General features: G+C 39.9%; 1 protein-coding gene across 2 annotated transcripts in view; it reads right to left on the bottom strand.

Annotated features, from left to right (window-relative positions):
* The window catches only part of CDH2 (cadherin 2), a 209959-nt gene that overhangs the window by 31332 nt on the left and 162872 nt on the right, over positions 1 to 15755 (bottom strand). For both annotated transcript variants that reach the window (XM_025886760.2, XM_073898375.1), the window contains 6 exons: positions 10279 to 10416; positions 9401 to 9586; positions 6665 to 6918; positions 5564 to 5706; positions 1959 to 2192; positions 1424 to 1657 (listed from right to left, as the gene is read on the bottom strand). In XM_025886760.2, the coding sequence (XP_025742545.1) occupies positions 1424 to 1657; positions 1959 to 2192; positions 5564 to 5706; positions 6665 to 6918; positions 9401 to 9586; positions 10279 to 10416 (1189 nt within the window). The remainder of the gene's footprint in view (positions 1 to 1423; positions 1658 to 1958; positions 2193 to 5563; positions 5707 to 6664; positions 6919 to 9400; positions 9587 to 10278; positions 10417 to 15755) is intronic.

Here is a 15755-nt window from a genome sequence, read left to right as displayed (position 1 = left end):
CTGGTGTTTTTCTCCTGTGCTGTTCTGCATTCCCTCTCCTATTAAAATGCACGTTTCAGGTAGGAAGCTGACGGGATTTGTTTGAGCACTGAAATAACACAAGGCTTTCCGCTTTACACTTTTGTGCTGGGCCTGGCACCATGAATTTTCCAGAGGGTTGATGTTAGAATCAGCACCAATTCATTTTCCTTCAAAATGCTACAGTCACTCCTTCATGCTGTAATCCATCATATCGAAGTCTTTCTTGATAAGGTTGGCATATATGCCACATTTTAGTTCAAATTGAAACATATCCCTAAGTGCACATCTAGGAGTGCATTCTCTCTCAAATCTGAGGATAGCAGCTTACATCCTGAAGCAAGAGATTTAATGACTCCTATTTGAGCACATTTTTATTATTGGCCATAAAAGTAAATATCCTCCTTTTAAAGCCAGATACATGATCTCATTTGCCATTGTTCCAGGGCTAAATCTAGCAAGTGGATTATCAGTATAGCATGCAGGTTTCAAATTATAGTGAAAGTCGTCTCCACACAGGAAGTAAAGAAATGCCCAGGCTTCTATAGTAATTGCTTAGAATAAAGGGACAGAATTCTAAATTACCAGAACACTTGTAAATGGAGAAAACATAAAAGAAATGGCCAACGTTTTCAAGAAAGTGATTGGTGCATAGCATGATGGCACAATAAACTAAGTCCTGCTGCTATTTAACAATAAAACACAGGGCCCCGGCAATTTGTCCTTTTAACCTGCATGCTTAGAAGTGGCTCCTCAAGTACTTTCCAGTGGTTAATTTCTTGCATTCCATTGAACCAAAGATTGCAAAGTATCTGAAAAAGGAGCAATTCCTTAATCTCGACTTGCTCTAAAGACAGACAATTGATTGAGCTATGCAATCATTTCTATCATCAAATGTGCCGCGTGAAGGACAATCTCGCACTATTTTACGTGGCCCTTCAGTAACGAATACCTTGATCCCTGCATGACTGCGGTTAGCTGCTGACTGTGCTTTATACGAGCTAAGGAAAGCAATATACTTATTTTCCTAAATCATCAACTAAGTGCCATAAATTCATACTCAAATCATAAGCTAAGCGCTCACACTTAGGACCATCTAACATCTTTCTATGGAGAGAGTTTGCTACAGCTCTTCCAGCCATCAACATCAGAAAACGGTTGCCACGGGTCACGGGCGAGGTGTGCGGGCTGGGTTTGCTGCAAGCACTTAAGGGCTTGCAACAGTGCTCAGGGATTTTCTCACTCTGCGGGGGACCTGACCGGCCCGTGAAGGGTTGGCCAGAACGCATTCAGAGGTTGAAGAGAGTTGTTAAGATTGTATTAAAAGGCAACAGCAAGAAGTTACTTGGCAAAACGTCTTAGGAGGGAGAAGAACTGAATGCCAGGAGATAATGCCGATACTTACCGAGCAGGATGATGATGCACAGGAGGATGGCTACGATGGCGCCCGTGCCCAGCCCTGCGCCCACAATTCTATCCACATCTGTACAGTCCCCATTGGAGTCACACTGGCAAACCTTCACGCGAAGGATGGAGATATTTGATTTGGGGGGATTACCCGAATCTGTGATTATGATCGGAACTTCATAAATCCCAGCTTCAAGAAATTTTATCTTCAAATTAAGCTGAGCAAAATCACCTACACAAAAAAGGAAAACGTACGGTGGACAGTTAATACATCACATGACACAAAACACGCAACCTTTCCCAGAATGCATTTACTACTTAAGAGCATGCATCTATCAAGCCATTCGACTACGCTGCATTGTGAAGATTTTTTTTTCTTTAGCTGTAGAAGTTTTTAGTTATCTTATTTAACTTTACGTAGCTTTTAAAATATATTTGATGAGAAGATTATAAAGCACCCAAAATGAACTTTTCGTATCAGGCTTCAAAACCTCCCAACTGCACATACAGTCAAATAATTAACCTGTTCTTACCATTAAGCCGAGTGATGGTCCAATTTCTCTTAATAGTCGCTGGAGACAAAGGAAGATCAAAAGCAAATGGTCCAGCATTTGGATCGATGTCATAATCAAGTGCTGTGATGTTAATTGAATTGGGGTCTGGAGTTTCGCAAGTCTCTGCCTCTTGAGGTAACACTTGAGGGGCATTGTCATTGATATCGAGTAAATAGATCTGCAGTGTTCCCGTTCCACTCATAGGGGGGATTCCTTAAAAGGAGAAAAATCACAAACCAATGCTGAACAGTTCTTTCCCATGAGTCTCAATGACGGTGGAATGCTCAAAACTTCTAGCCTGCTTGCCCTCATCACTGCATAACCTTGGAAATATCTAGTCGCCACAGCATCTGGCAGACTGTTACTCCAACAAGGCCACTTCTTGCTTCCTTTCTAGGATGACCCAGAGCTGCCAACTTTGTTGCGCCCAACTGAGTGCTGGGACAATGCATGTCCCTGCAGAGTGCGATTCTGTACCTGCCCTGCCCTTGCTGTCTATTACGCTGGGCCTTGTGCATACCACGCTCCTCTAGCCACTGTGGGGAACACAAGAGAAGCAGAACATGGGGCTCATGGCCTTGTGCACCCTCCTCTTTTGATGGAGAACCAAGACGTATGCATGAAAGAGCGTGAGAATGCTTTTAAGGCTCAAACACAGCTATGAAATATCCAACCAGTCTACAGACAGGTAACACAGACCCACACCCCTCCTCTTGGGAAGGAATGCCATGGAGAAGAGAAATAGGATTTACTGATCAACCAGCTACCTGCTTATCCAAGAATTAGGTTGCTCTAAATACATTATTTCATTGGTAATCCTACGAAGTCAATTTAAACAGATGAAGAACCTCAGGCTCTGTACGCTGCTCATGGTCACACGCTCCTGTAAGTGGTGGGGTTGCTACTCAGGATAGGTCTGCCTGACCCCAAACCCATTCTCATTCCACCCTAAAAACTGTCTCTACTCTGTTTTGTGATAATTTAGTCTGGTAATTTGGCCTCTTCCATATTGTATGTATTTTTAGTGTTATTATATATAATGTCATAATTATTTTATTTAGTTCAATTACATAATACACATTATATAAATAGAAAAGAATAGAAATATAAAAAATGTTAAAATAATAAATCTGAGACCCAGAAGTTGAAGTGACCTGCCCAAGAACATGCAGTTAGGAGTGTGCTCACAGACAGTGCTGAGGGGGAGACAAGGAGAAATCTCTCTGGACCTGTCTGAGGGACACGTACAGTTCTGAGAGCAGGGAGAATAAAAGTCGGGGGGTGAGGTGGCTGTGAACAATATTCTCACAATGAATATAGCACCAAGAGCTCAGTGATAGTCCATAGTTTGAAGAACTTTCACACTCATTATCACATGTAATATTATTTGACTTTCATAAAAACTTTATAGAATAGGCAAGCCACAAAAACAACTTATCAATAATGAAACGAAGGCACAAAGAGTATAAGAGCTCACCCCATCATTAAGGAGCAGAACCAGGGCTCCACATCCGGCCTCAATTTAAAGTTAAGTGCATTTGCCAAGCATCACGGCTAACACAGATGTAACCACCCACTTTTCTCTCCTATCAAACACTCTTTCAATTAGAAAAAATCCACCTTGGTGAATGACAAATCTGGTTGTAACAACCAACATTCATACATATAATTTTATAGTTCTTTATTTTATTTTTTTAAATTTTATTATGTTATGTTAATCACCATACATTACAGCATTAGTTTTGGATGTAGTGTTCCATGATTCATTGTTTGCGCATAACACCCAGTGCTTCATGCAGAACGTGCCCTCTTTAATACCCATCACCAGGCTAACCCATTCCCCACCCCCTCCCCTCTAGAACCCTCAGTTTGTTTCTCAGAGTCCATTGTCTCTCATGGTTCGTCTCCCCCTCTGATTTCCCCCCCTTCATTTTTCCCTTCCTCCTATCTTCCTTTTTTTTTTTTTCTTAACATATAATGTATTATTTGTTTCAGAGGTACAGGTCTGTGATTCAACAGTCTTACACAATTCACAGCAAATCCTACAGCTCTTTAAATCTCAACATAATGGTGTAAGATATATTGCTTTAGTTCCATCACAGAGGAAAGTGACCACTTACATGGCAGAAGCTGTCCCTATGACGTTTCAGCTCTAAATATTTGAACAGTAGGTCTGACATTAGAAAGGATAAGAAATACTGCTTTAACCCTGTCACCATGTAGATTTATGACAGATAATAATCTCACTGAATCTTACTATATAGAATTCAGAAAGGTCCATTGAAACTGTTCTTATCAAAAGTGTCCATAGGCCACGTTTTTCAAACTGCTCATCTTGACCACCAAATTGAAGCCTGCTAGTTTTATTAGATGCTAACATTGATAGTCTAGAACTAAACGATTTTCAAACGTGGTTGTGATTCAGTTTTAAAACTACTGACGCGTAACAGAAATATTTATTTGAGTCTTTGTGTCAGGCACTGTTTTAAAAACTATGTGTACAAACTGAGCGTTCTAGAGAGGAGGGGCATGGAGGGATGGGTTAGCCTGGTGATGGGTATTAAGGAGGGCACGTTCTGCATGGAGCACTGGGTGTTATGCACAAACAATGAATCATGGAACACTACATCAAAAACTAATGATGTAATGTATGGTGATTAACATAACATTAAAAAAAAAACTATGTGTACAAACCACCTTATCTTCCACGATACACTATGAGTTACGTACTGCTGCCATTATCCCTAGTTAAGAGAAAAAGGAGGAAATGGATATATTTAAAAATCTTGTTGCCAATCCCACAGTTAGAAAGTAGTAGAGTTGGAGTCTGGGTTCAGGTGGTCAGGCAGACCTTCAGAGGTTGTACTCTTAAACACACGTCATACTGAGGGCTAGCAAAGCAAAATAAATCCATCACCAGGTTTACATATAAGTCATTTTTGTCTTATATAACTAAAGAAAGAAGGAAAGAAAGAGAGAAAGAAAGAAAGAGAGAAAGAAAGAAAAAAGAAGGCTATCTATTAATCTCAATCATTTAGAATCCAGCAGACACCCAGAAAGGAAAAAAAAAAGGGCCTAGACTGTATGTTCAAAACTAACACACAAAAGCTTGTGTATTCCCTTATCTCACTTTACGCACGCAATTAAGAGTTTCCTATCCATGGCGGACTAGAGGCGGAGAATTACAAAGAGAAAAAAATGCTAGAGACAGACCAACTGATGTCAGCAGACTGACTGTAAGAAATATAAGAAGATCGTCTCAAGGCCACTGAGGCATGAGGCTAGACTCGCAGTAAGGAGCAGTCAATCTGTCTCAGGGCAGAAGGCTACAGAGGTTTGTCATCACAATCGGAGGCTACCACCGAGGGCGTGTGGACTTTGCGAATATTATAGAAGATAAGGAACATGTGAGAACACCCAGTGGAAATGGAAAATAGACATAGGGGCCTCAGCTTAATAAAGGTCAGTTTTCTAAACAATTGAGTTTGGGAGAAAACCTTGTTTCTCGATGACGCATTTGTGATGAGGCTCTGCTCTCTTTAACAACATACGCGGTAATACAGTGACCATATTTAATTACATACCATTGTCAGAAGCAAGGAAAGTAGCATTATATATATTGTTTTTCACATTTGGTGATTCTCTGTCCAAAACAGCGATTGTTGTTATTTGCCCGTTCACAGGATCTATTTTCAGCCAATTGGCAGGATCAGATAATTTTGTGTATCTACAAAATAAAGTGTTAGTAAATTTAAATTTTTCGATATACTTAAAAAAATAACTACACTATACAGAACTACAGTCTTCAAAGAAAATGCCATTGAGTCTATATAAAGTCGATTTATATGTATCAGTAGGTTTATCAGCTTAAACTCCTTTTTTATTCTGGGTGGAGGCTAAGTTTTTCAAGCTCAGATAACCAATAAAGATTGGAAAAAATTTCCTATGTTTTGAAAGGTAAAAAGTTGTAGGAGTTCAATACGCCTATTAGTTAGCTATTTATCTCTCTTGATATCAACGTATAGAGAAATGCAAAAGATATGCATTTATCTGTTAGCAGCAGTTCTGAAAGAAGTTAAATTAAATATGAGCTAATTTAAAGAATTATCATCACCAGCAATGGATAGTAGTCATGTGGGGTATGCTCTGCCAACAATCTACTCCCTTATCAGGAAAGATAAATTAGATTTTGCTGAGGTTGGAAATCTTTACAGATATGTTTTATAAGTCCTATAACTACCGTACAGGTAAGAGGCAAAAATAATTAGCTCTTATATCTTCTTTTAGGCATGAGTTTTCCTTTTTTCCTGATGTGTGGAGAAGAGATAAATGTTACAGCTTCCGAGCCCTATTTACTCTCAGTGAAAACTTTTTGCAATGTTTGGTATAATAGCATTGGCTAAGTTATTATGAAATATAAAAAGATAAAAGGGGGCAGAGAAAAAAGACGCAGGGAACATTTTTTTCCTCAAATAATACATGAGTAGATCCATTCTTCTATTTCCCATCTGATATACTCATTGATTTATTTCCTGACAGGAAGCTTCATCAAGGAATTAAAAATAATTTTGTAATGAGTGGTTTTGGTTCCAGTTCAAATTTCTCATTCAAAAGGTAGATAAATTTTGTGCACAACACAGAACATAAAGTAAATTTTAAAAAATGCAACGAGTGGCATTTGATACCTAATATTTTGCTGCATGTATCGATCTGGGTCCTGAGCGGTGAATGTTGTTAACATGGTACCAGCATGAAGGCCTTCTTCTTGGCGAATGATCTTGGGATTTGGGGCAAAATAAGGGTTTTCATTCACATCAATGACTGTGACAGACACAGTTGCAGTTGACTGAGGTGGGTGTTGGATACCCTTGGCTAATGGCACTTGATTTTCAGCAGCGACAGTGAGGACAAACATCCTATTTGTTTCAAAGTCAATTGGCTGGGAAAAAAAAAAAAACACCATATTTTTGCAGGAAATAAGAATATTTATATTCTACAGTTTTCAACTCCATTTTCAAAACATTAATTTTTCATTCCCTGCACCATAGGTTCCTCTCAAATGTCTGAAAAACATGCATTAGCATGGCCAATGATTGAAATATTTATCACAATTGAGCCTGTTTGTATAAGATATCTGTAAATCTCAGGTACTTTAACAATTTATGTTCACAAAATAATGCATAGTACTATTGCACTGATTGCATCAGCTACATCTAAAAACTTGATTATTCTTTTTTTTTAAAGATTTTATTTATTCATCTGAGAGAGAGAGAATGAGAGATAGCACAAGAGGGAAGAGGGTCAGAGGGAGAAGCAGACTCCCCGCTGAGCGGGGAGTCCGATGCAGGACTCGATCCTAGGACACCAGGATCATGACCTGAGCCGAAGGCAGTCGCTCAACCAACTAAGCCACCCAGGCGCCCAAAACTTGATTATTCTTAAGAACAGCATCGTAACCAAAAATACTAAATAGTCTGAGGTCAAGTGAGAACCTGAATGTCTAGATTATACTCTGAAACGTTGGTATCAAAGACCACTCCTCATCCAGGAGACCTTTTACATCTGGGATGAAGTGCAAAAAGCAACAACAACAACAAAAAACCCCAAGAAACCAAAGCCCCCAAACTATAAAATCCAATTTTTTCATAAAACAAAAATTTAATTCTATTTAAATTTTAAATTTAAATTCTATTTAATTTGAAACACATTTTAAATACAGACATGTACACACACTTAGGAAAAATAATAGTATTTGTAGGCTTTTTCTTGTTTTTGTTTTTCCCTTTCTTAGCAAACCAAAACTCTGGCTGTCTCCCCAAAAGAATTTTAGGTGTTCTACTGGTCTGCAAGAATCCCTAATCTAAGAACAACACTTTAGATAAAGGCAATGCACAAATAACCCATAATGTAGATATTAAATTCCAAATTTCCATTGACTCCTGCTGTCAACAGAAGAGTTACCAGGAGTCAAGTGATCAGACTGGACTTTCATTTCCACTCTTGATTTCCTCTGATCACCTTCTAGTGGGGGATGCAGATAAACATTACTGTGCCATAAGAATTTGAAAAAAAAGAGAGCTTGACAAGCCCTCATGCCCTCCTAGGTGGTCTAGGAAGGATTAAGAGTGAAGCTCATGAGAAAGCCCCATGATTAGCTTCCTACCCCAGACCACCTCCTCAAAACCTTCAAACACAGAGTTTCTTTTTCTCTCACTCTAAAATCACCAATTCAACTTCCCTTTCTCAACTATTCTAAACAAGACAGTACAGAAGCCAGAAAGCAGAATTCTTTGAGTGATTTCATTAGCTACATGAAAAGTCCAGGACATAATATTTATTTATGCTACGTGGTATGCACAAGTCTGTCCTTAAATGCGTATTAAGTGTAACCCTCAGAACGATGCTATGACTTCGATACTATAATCCTCCCTACTTTCCACACGAGGACCCTGAGCCTCAGCGAGGTTCCACAACTTGCCGTGCTCACGGCACTCCCAAAAGCAGGGCTGGGATTCGAACACAAATGGTCTGGGTCTGGGGTGTGCTTCCTGATCGCTATGTTCTTCCTGCAGAGAAATTTCCAACGCCCACCTCCCAGGGGAAATTCCCATTTTACTCACACGCATATGAAATTCTAGGCAACGGACCCCTCAGAGCACCTTCCTAGGCAAGTCCACATTTGGGTTCACTTGCAAATCAACTGTTGGGATGTGAGGCAAGCAAACACATCTCTTCACTGGGGGCTCGAAGGAAGAGATGCTCACTTTCAGGAACTTTTACGTTATAGCTACGTATTTATTACCCGTGAAGTTAACATCCCCTTGCTTCCAGCGCTCAGTGTTTGCTCTGTTTGATTTTTGACAATTAAAACATTGTCTTGAATATAGCATTTAAAAACAGGAGTATAAATTCACAACATTTTCAGAATGTAGGCCCTCTTTGTCCCTACTCATCCCCTTTTACTTTTGTGATATTTTCTGGTTTGTTCTCTGAGTCAATACTCAAAGGGCACCTTGAGAATAATAGGTGTGGGGCATCCTTCCTAATAGCTACCAATTGGCGATCAATACTTCAGGGTGTGCCATATCACGAACACATCTAACTACACCGAAAGTCGACACTGTGGAGGACAGTCCTGTCTTCAGAATGTTAAAATTGTCCAAAATGATTGAAACCCAGTCGTATTCCAGAGACAATGTGAGAACATTTATGTTGGCCTCAACATAGCCTCAACATAAACTAAACAAAAAAACAAATGTGACTCCCCAAAACATATTAATTCTAGATTTAAAGGTGTCTGAAAGAAAAAAACAAACAAACAAACAAACCCTAAGACACAAAAGGAAACTACGGGCGAGGGAGCATGGACTGGTCAATGCAGGGTGCCCGTCAGAGAGATCAGCGGCCCAAGTGGCACTTACTTTGACTACGGTGACGAGGCCGTCATTGCTGTTCGGGTCTGTCTGAATGGCAAAGCGCCCTGTAGGATCCCCGCTGGTGATCCTGTAGGCAGCATTCCAGGCTGGCGTGTGGGGCTGATCCTTATCGGTCACAGTTAGATTCGCTACTATGACATCTACCCTGTTTTCAGGGACTTCACCATAGAACTACAAAAAAAAAAAAAAAAAAAAAAAAACACCTCGGTCAGAGGAGTGACGTGGGCCGGTGAAGGACAGGGTGTCTTGATGACCACACTGCCCTGATTTTACTGCCCCATTAAATCTTTATCACCCACACTAAATGAGGAAATCCGTAATGCAGGTAATCACAGCATTTATGTTTAACTTTAAAAATACTATCACTTTTCTCGGCAGTCAAAATTTCTTCCAAATGATGTTACAGTTTCATTAATATTAAAATTAGTGTCCATTTGTGAGTATCTGGGTGATTAATGCGGGGTTGGAGAAAAGGACTTGTCTGAGGGAAATAATTTTCCTCAAGAGATAATATTTATATTCTTGACAAAGTTGCATAAATCAGTCATGTAATATCCGTTCAACTTCATGCACCTGAAAATATTTATAAATATTCTGTTATAACAGCACCAAGTATTTTTAGGCCATTTCTTCCAGGTGGCATATTTTAACAACTTCATCAGTGGACCTGGGAGACTAGGAGAAAACAAATTACTCAGGTGCCTCATTTAAAAGTCCTGGTGACAGAAAACAGCTGAGAGGGTAGCCAATATACAACGAGGGTAAGCAAGGTCCACCTCTATTTAATGCATTTATTATTCATGACAAAACTTCTCAGTAACGGACCACAGACCCAAGTTCTGTGAGTGACCGTCTGTACTTACCGTCATGGCAGTAAACTCTGGAGGATTGTCATTGACATCTGTCACCGTGATGACAGCTGTAGCTGTATTTGAAAGACCATATGTGGGATTGCCTTCCATGTCTGTAGCTTGAATTATTAATGTATACTGCTGCACTTTCTAGAAAGACAAAAAGATAACACCTTAGATGAAACTAATTCCTCAAGTAGACACAGCAGTTGTTTTGTAAATAGCTCTTTATTACACACAGAAAGCACAGCATCATTCATTCTGATTAACATTGCTTGAAATTTCCCAAGTGGAGCCAACTTCTAACTTGAGAAGCACAGGTCTGGTTCTTGTCTAGAGAGAGGTGACTGTATATTTTCACCTCTACTTGAGGAAAAGATCGCATTGTAGATGTGTGAAATTCAGAGAAGCGGAAGCTTCCATCTGGTCTCAACCTTCCCCTTTCTTCTGAACTTCACAACATTGTGATCAAGCATTCAAGTCATTTGGCTTGTGTTTACTTTCTCATATGTTAGTTTCTACCCAGTTTAGAATACTAAAGACAATGAAAAATCTGGTTGATAGAGTATTTTCTCCTACTTTCCATTAGTACATACTAGTCACAACTATGTAGGAGTTATATATTCTTAAGTGAAGTTAAAACCTAATTAGAGGGTTTATGTTTATGTCTTTAGTTGTAACTAAGGAACACAGTGGTACTTAATTGTTGCATACTCGATGGATTGTCATTTTGGCCTAACACTCATTGCGCCCACATACCTAAGAGGGACCTAGATACATCTGCATGTAGATGGCTATTACCAAATAGGTATCACTGCTTTTAAATTCCAAACTGAAAATTTTAAAAATATTTTATTTATTTATATGTATTTATTTGAGAAAGAGAGAGAGAGCAGGGAGAGAGGCAGGGAGGAGGGAGAGGAAGACAGAGAGAATCTCAAGCAGACTCTGAGCTGAGCTCAGCCCCTGATGCAGGGCTCGATCTCATGACCCTGAGATCATGACCTGAGCCAAAACCACGAGTCAGACACCCAGTGGACTGAGCCACCCAGGAGCCCCATCTGAATTGAGTTTTTAAAAGAGGGAGCCAAATTAAGCTGCACTGTATCTAAGAGACTATCTGGAGACTGTCTGAGAAGTCCATAGTACTAGCTGACAAATACACTTTATATTATACTAACCAAAATGATTTTCTTAAAGTCATTTGAAATCTCTGTGGAAACTGGCACATATAAAAAATATAGATCTTTTTCATAAATGTTAAAACATTCTGAACAACAAAACCTACTTCTTCATACAAAAATAAACTGTCACTGCAAAGTACAGTTTTCCCTGATTCTAAATATAGCTAACATTATGAATGGCCATTCTTAAGGGATTTCTGGAGCTGGCTAGAACAGACACAAATTGTAGCTTTTGATTTAGTTTGTTAGTGGGAAGGGCAAGGAAGAAGAAACGGGTAGGAGAAAAAGCCAAACCCCACACATCTGATTTGAAGTCTCTGTCTACCCAAATGCCAAACTCTAGCAGTTATTTATTTGTCTTCCTAAAAGAGAAAATACCACTTATTTGAATTAAAAAAAAAAAAAGAAAGGAGTAGTGCTAGTTGAGCCATGTAAATTTTTTCTTAACCCATAACACCTCACCATAGTGCTTACATAGGCTAAAATATTTCTCAATGATTTCCTTTCCCAGTCAAGTGTCATTTCAGCTTAATGTTCTCATGGTTAGTGAGAGAATTTCGTAGGGCACTCAGTTCAGCTTCCTAGCCGAAAATCATGAAAATAAAAATTTGTTATGACTTTGAAATGCAATTTCTCTTAGCTGCTATTTGCAAAAGCAGATGAACATTTTCAAAAAAAGGAAGAGGTTTTTCTTACTGTTGTTGTTAAGATAAAAAAACCCCACACAGATATTGTATGGAAATATAGTTCTTTGTTAATGTCTGCTCTTTAAATTATAATGCCTACTTTAAAATTATATAAGCATAATATATACAATTTTCCACTGAGCTGAAATATTGGGATGAGTAGCTAATACGTGACATTTCCTACTGCTTCAAGTTAGTCTTAGAATCTTTAAGTTACAAAAGAACATTGTTATTTCTAAAATACAATGTCTCTTCAAATAAAAAAAAAATCCGACTTGGTAAATAATATAATCTCCATTTTCAAATGCTTGGTTGATAAAATGTTCTTACATTTAGTAAGGAAGACATGACAGCTTGTTTTAGACAACCAAACTATATAGGGCTTCTTGCCTAATTTAGTCCCTGGGCATCTGGTTCTGAATGACTGACATTTAGATTCCATAAGAATTTGACTTCCCATCCTCAGTCCCGTATCTGATCAAGGGGACTTTGCTTAAAAATGTTTCCTTATTTCCTCTTCTAGGTGGGTAAAATCTCAACTCATCCGTTTGCTATCAATCCTAGGCCCTGTGACTCACCCACCTTACTTATCAAAGCAATGTATCACCTTTCATCCACTTACCCTACACCTTGAGCTTTTTGTATCTACTTTCAAATGCCTATGGTAACCCTATACACCACTGCCTTTGGTATTTCCCTCAGGCTAGAACGGTGGGTCTCAATGGAGGTAATTTTGCCCCTCCCCACCCCCCGGGGACATTTGACCATTCCCGGACATTTTTGGTTATCACAATTGGGGGTTGCTACAGTCACCTAATGGATGACCATAGAGGCCAGAGAGAGAGATGCTGTTAAACATCCTATGATACACAGGACAGCCCCCCCACCAAAAAGATTTATCCAATCCAATATGTCAATAGTGCCAAGGTTGAGAAACTCTGGGCTTCAGTACCCTTCCCTTCACCCTGAGCCTGGTGAACACAAAGTGGAAAAGCCACCTCAGAGATGACTTCAGAAAGTCCTGGAGGCAGAGCTGTTGGACTGTCATGGATACACCTTTATCACTGTTTCTAGTTTATATGGCTGCTATAAATCCATATGTCTGCCCTCCTGGTTATGTACACACAAACACACAGCCCTCCTCAGGCCCCTGCTTTGTCAATGTTTGTGTCATTGGTATACAGCCTAATGCCTGAACAGAGTAAGCAAGTGATAAATGCTTTTGACTTGGTGGTTGGATGGGTGAATGGATGAGAAATCCTGGGCCTTGCCTTCCACTATAAAAATCATTCCAGGTTTGGGAAAAACCATCTTATTTACATGGTAGCTGTTATTTATTCATTAAATCATACACTGGGAGTATAAACTAGCTCATTTTCCCAAACTACAGTGATTCACACACGATCTTCCCAATGCTGCCTTATCCTCATATTTCTGTAGCATGAGTCACGTAACATTTATCTTGACATTCCCTCCCTTTTAAAAAACTTAATTTATTGTAAAAGTACCATAAATGGAAGACCAACATCACCTGCCATAAATATAACTGTAAAAATAAACACACTATAACCCTTGTACTCTGGCAGTCTCTACTTGATGGAATAGCATCTGAAGACTTGTGGTCTCCAGTTTTCTCTAGAGGCTTCCCTACATGTATCAATAAAATCATCACACCTGTGCACCACACTTTTGAAACACTGAACTAAAGTGATATGAGCGAATGAAGAAGTGAGAGCATTCGGTCATTCATTCAGTTTGGCACACATTTAATGAATGTCTACTAGATGTCAGGCAATGTAGTATTTACTTGGATAAAATAATGAATGATGCCAGAGATGGCTTTGATATCCTTAAGTGATGGAGGCATTAACAGGAGCAAATGTACAAAGCACCTGTAGGAAGAGTTGGAGGGAGTGATGCAGGGACTTCAGTAGGGGCATCCAAACCAGCCCTCAAAGTCTGGAGGGAAGAATGAATGCAAGAGACGTTTTGGAGGTAAACTGAGAGGAACCTGATAACTAAATTTATCAGTGGATGGATGGCAGTGCATGGTAAAGGTAGGTAGACCGTGATCTTGGGAGACTGGGGAGGTGGCACTGGTCACATGAAATGGGAAATTGATCAGGAATCACAGATTTAGGGAGATGATAGATTGCTCTTGGATGCACTAAGTTAGGGGATCGACAATTAAGTAATAATGTCACGAGAACTTAGAAGATAAGTATAGGTTTGTGACGCTGTTCAAATTCTTAAACGGGAAGCTCCAGTTCCTTCACCTGTGAAATGGGGTTGATTGTACCATCTATCTTGTATGTCTGGAGTCTAAAAATTTTTTTGAATGCTTACTATGTGCTGACATTGTTCTAAGGGCCTTGATAAGAAAAAAAAGTAACATTTTTTGAGACTGAGTACTAACGACCTGCCAGATACACTGCTAAGCACTATACGTTATCTTATTCAGTCCTCACAATAATCCCATAAGGCAGGTGGATTTTTTTTTTTAAAGATTTCATTTATTTATTTGACAGAGAGAGAGAGCACAAGCAGGGGGAGCTGCAGGCAGAGGGAGAAGCAGGTTCCCCACTAAGCAGGGAGCCCGACGCGGGACTCAATCCCAGGACCCTGGGATCATAACCTGAGCTGGAGGCAGACGCTTAACCAATTGAGCCACCCAGGCGCCCGGATTTTTTTTTAATCCTCATTTTGCAGATAAGGAAACCAAGGCTCAGGGAGGCAAGGAAGCTTGCACAATGACACCCAGCCATAAGTAGCAGAGACGAGATTTGAACCCAGGTCTCTCTGAGTCCAGAATCTGTACCGTTAATTGCTCTATTGTATTAGTGCCCTCCTAGAAAGTGAGAATATCTGCATGACAAGGGTGCAACCTGAGTGGGTAGGCAGGCAGAAAGCCAACTATTAAGACGAGGAGGGAGTGGGAGCTGAGCATGAGTGTGGGCTGTCCTTTCAAGGAGTATGGTGTTGAAAAGAAGGAGAAAATCACGTAATATGAACATTTCCCTCAGGGTTCCTATGCGGGGTAAAAAGGAACCCATCAGCCTCACCAAATACTGAGAGCAAGAAAGCAGGTATAATATCTATGTGACATAGTCTTTGCCTATCTCGGGGAATGCAGAGACTACTAGGGGTGCCCAAGGAGGGGTTGGGGACTGGGTTTCAGAGAGTGAGGGTCACCCTGCTCTACAGAGATGGGAAAGGAAATCTCTCCAGGCAGAGGAAACCACAGGAACAAAAGATTTGTACAAGGAGTTGCATGTGGTTGTATGAGTGTTGGACATCACTTGTTCCTCAACAGGAGGCAAGGAATCCCAGGAGGTTAGACCAAAGAAGGCTTTAAGACCAATGTCATAGAGGGTTTGGAGTGCCATGTTACAGAGCTCTGACGTCATCCTAGGGGTCGTGGAGAGTCATTTTACCACAGGGGAGACTCATGTTTATAGATTATAAAGATACTTGTGGGGTTTTAGAAGGGAATCTGTAGGGAAGGGAAGACCAACACAGTGGAACACAGGAGAACATGTTACCGCGAGGGCAACAGAAAGGATCAGTAGGCTTGGAAAACAGGAAGTATCTTTCTTTCTTTGCCATGAGAAAACAATGC

The sequence above is a fragment of the Callorhinus ursinus genome, unplaced genomic scaffold (genome assembly GCF_003265705.2).
Source record: "Callorhinus ursinus isolate GAN/ISIS: 27379988/994484 unplaced genomic scaffold, GSC_fseal_2.0 scaffold11, whole genome shotgun sequence".
In the NCBI taxonomy this organism is placed as follows: domain Eukaryota; kingdom Metazoa; phylum Chordata; class Mammalia; order Carnivora; family Otariidae; genus Callorhinus; species Callorhinus ursinus.
Note: the sequence above shows the minus strand (reverse complement) of the source record. Positions and strands in the feature narration are given on the sequence as shown.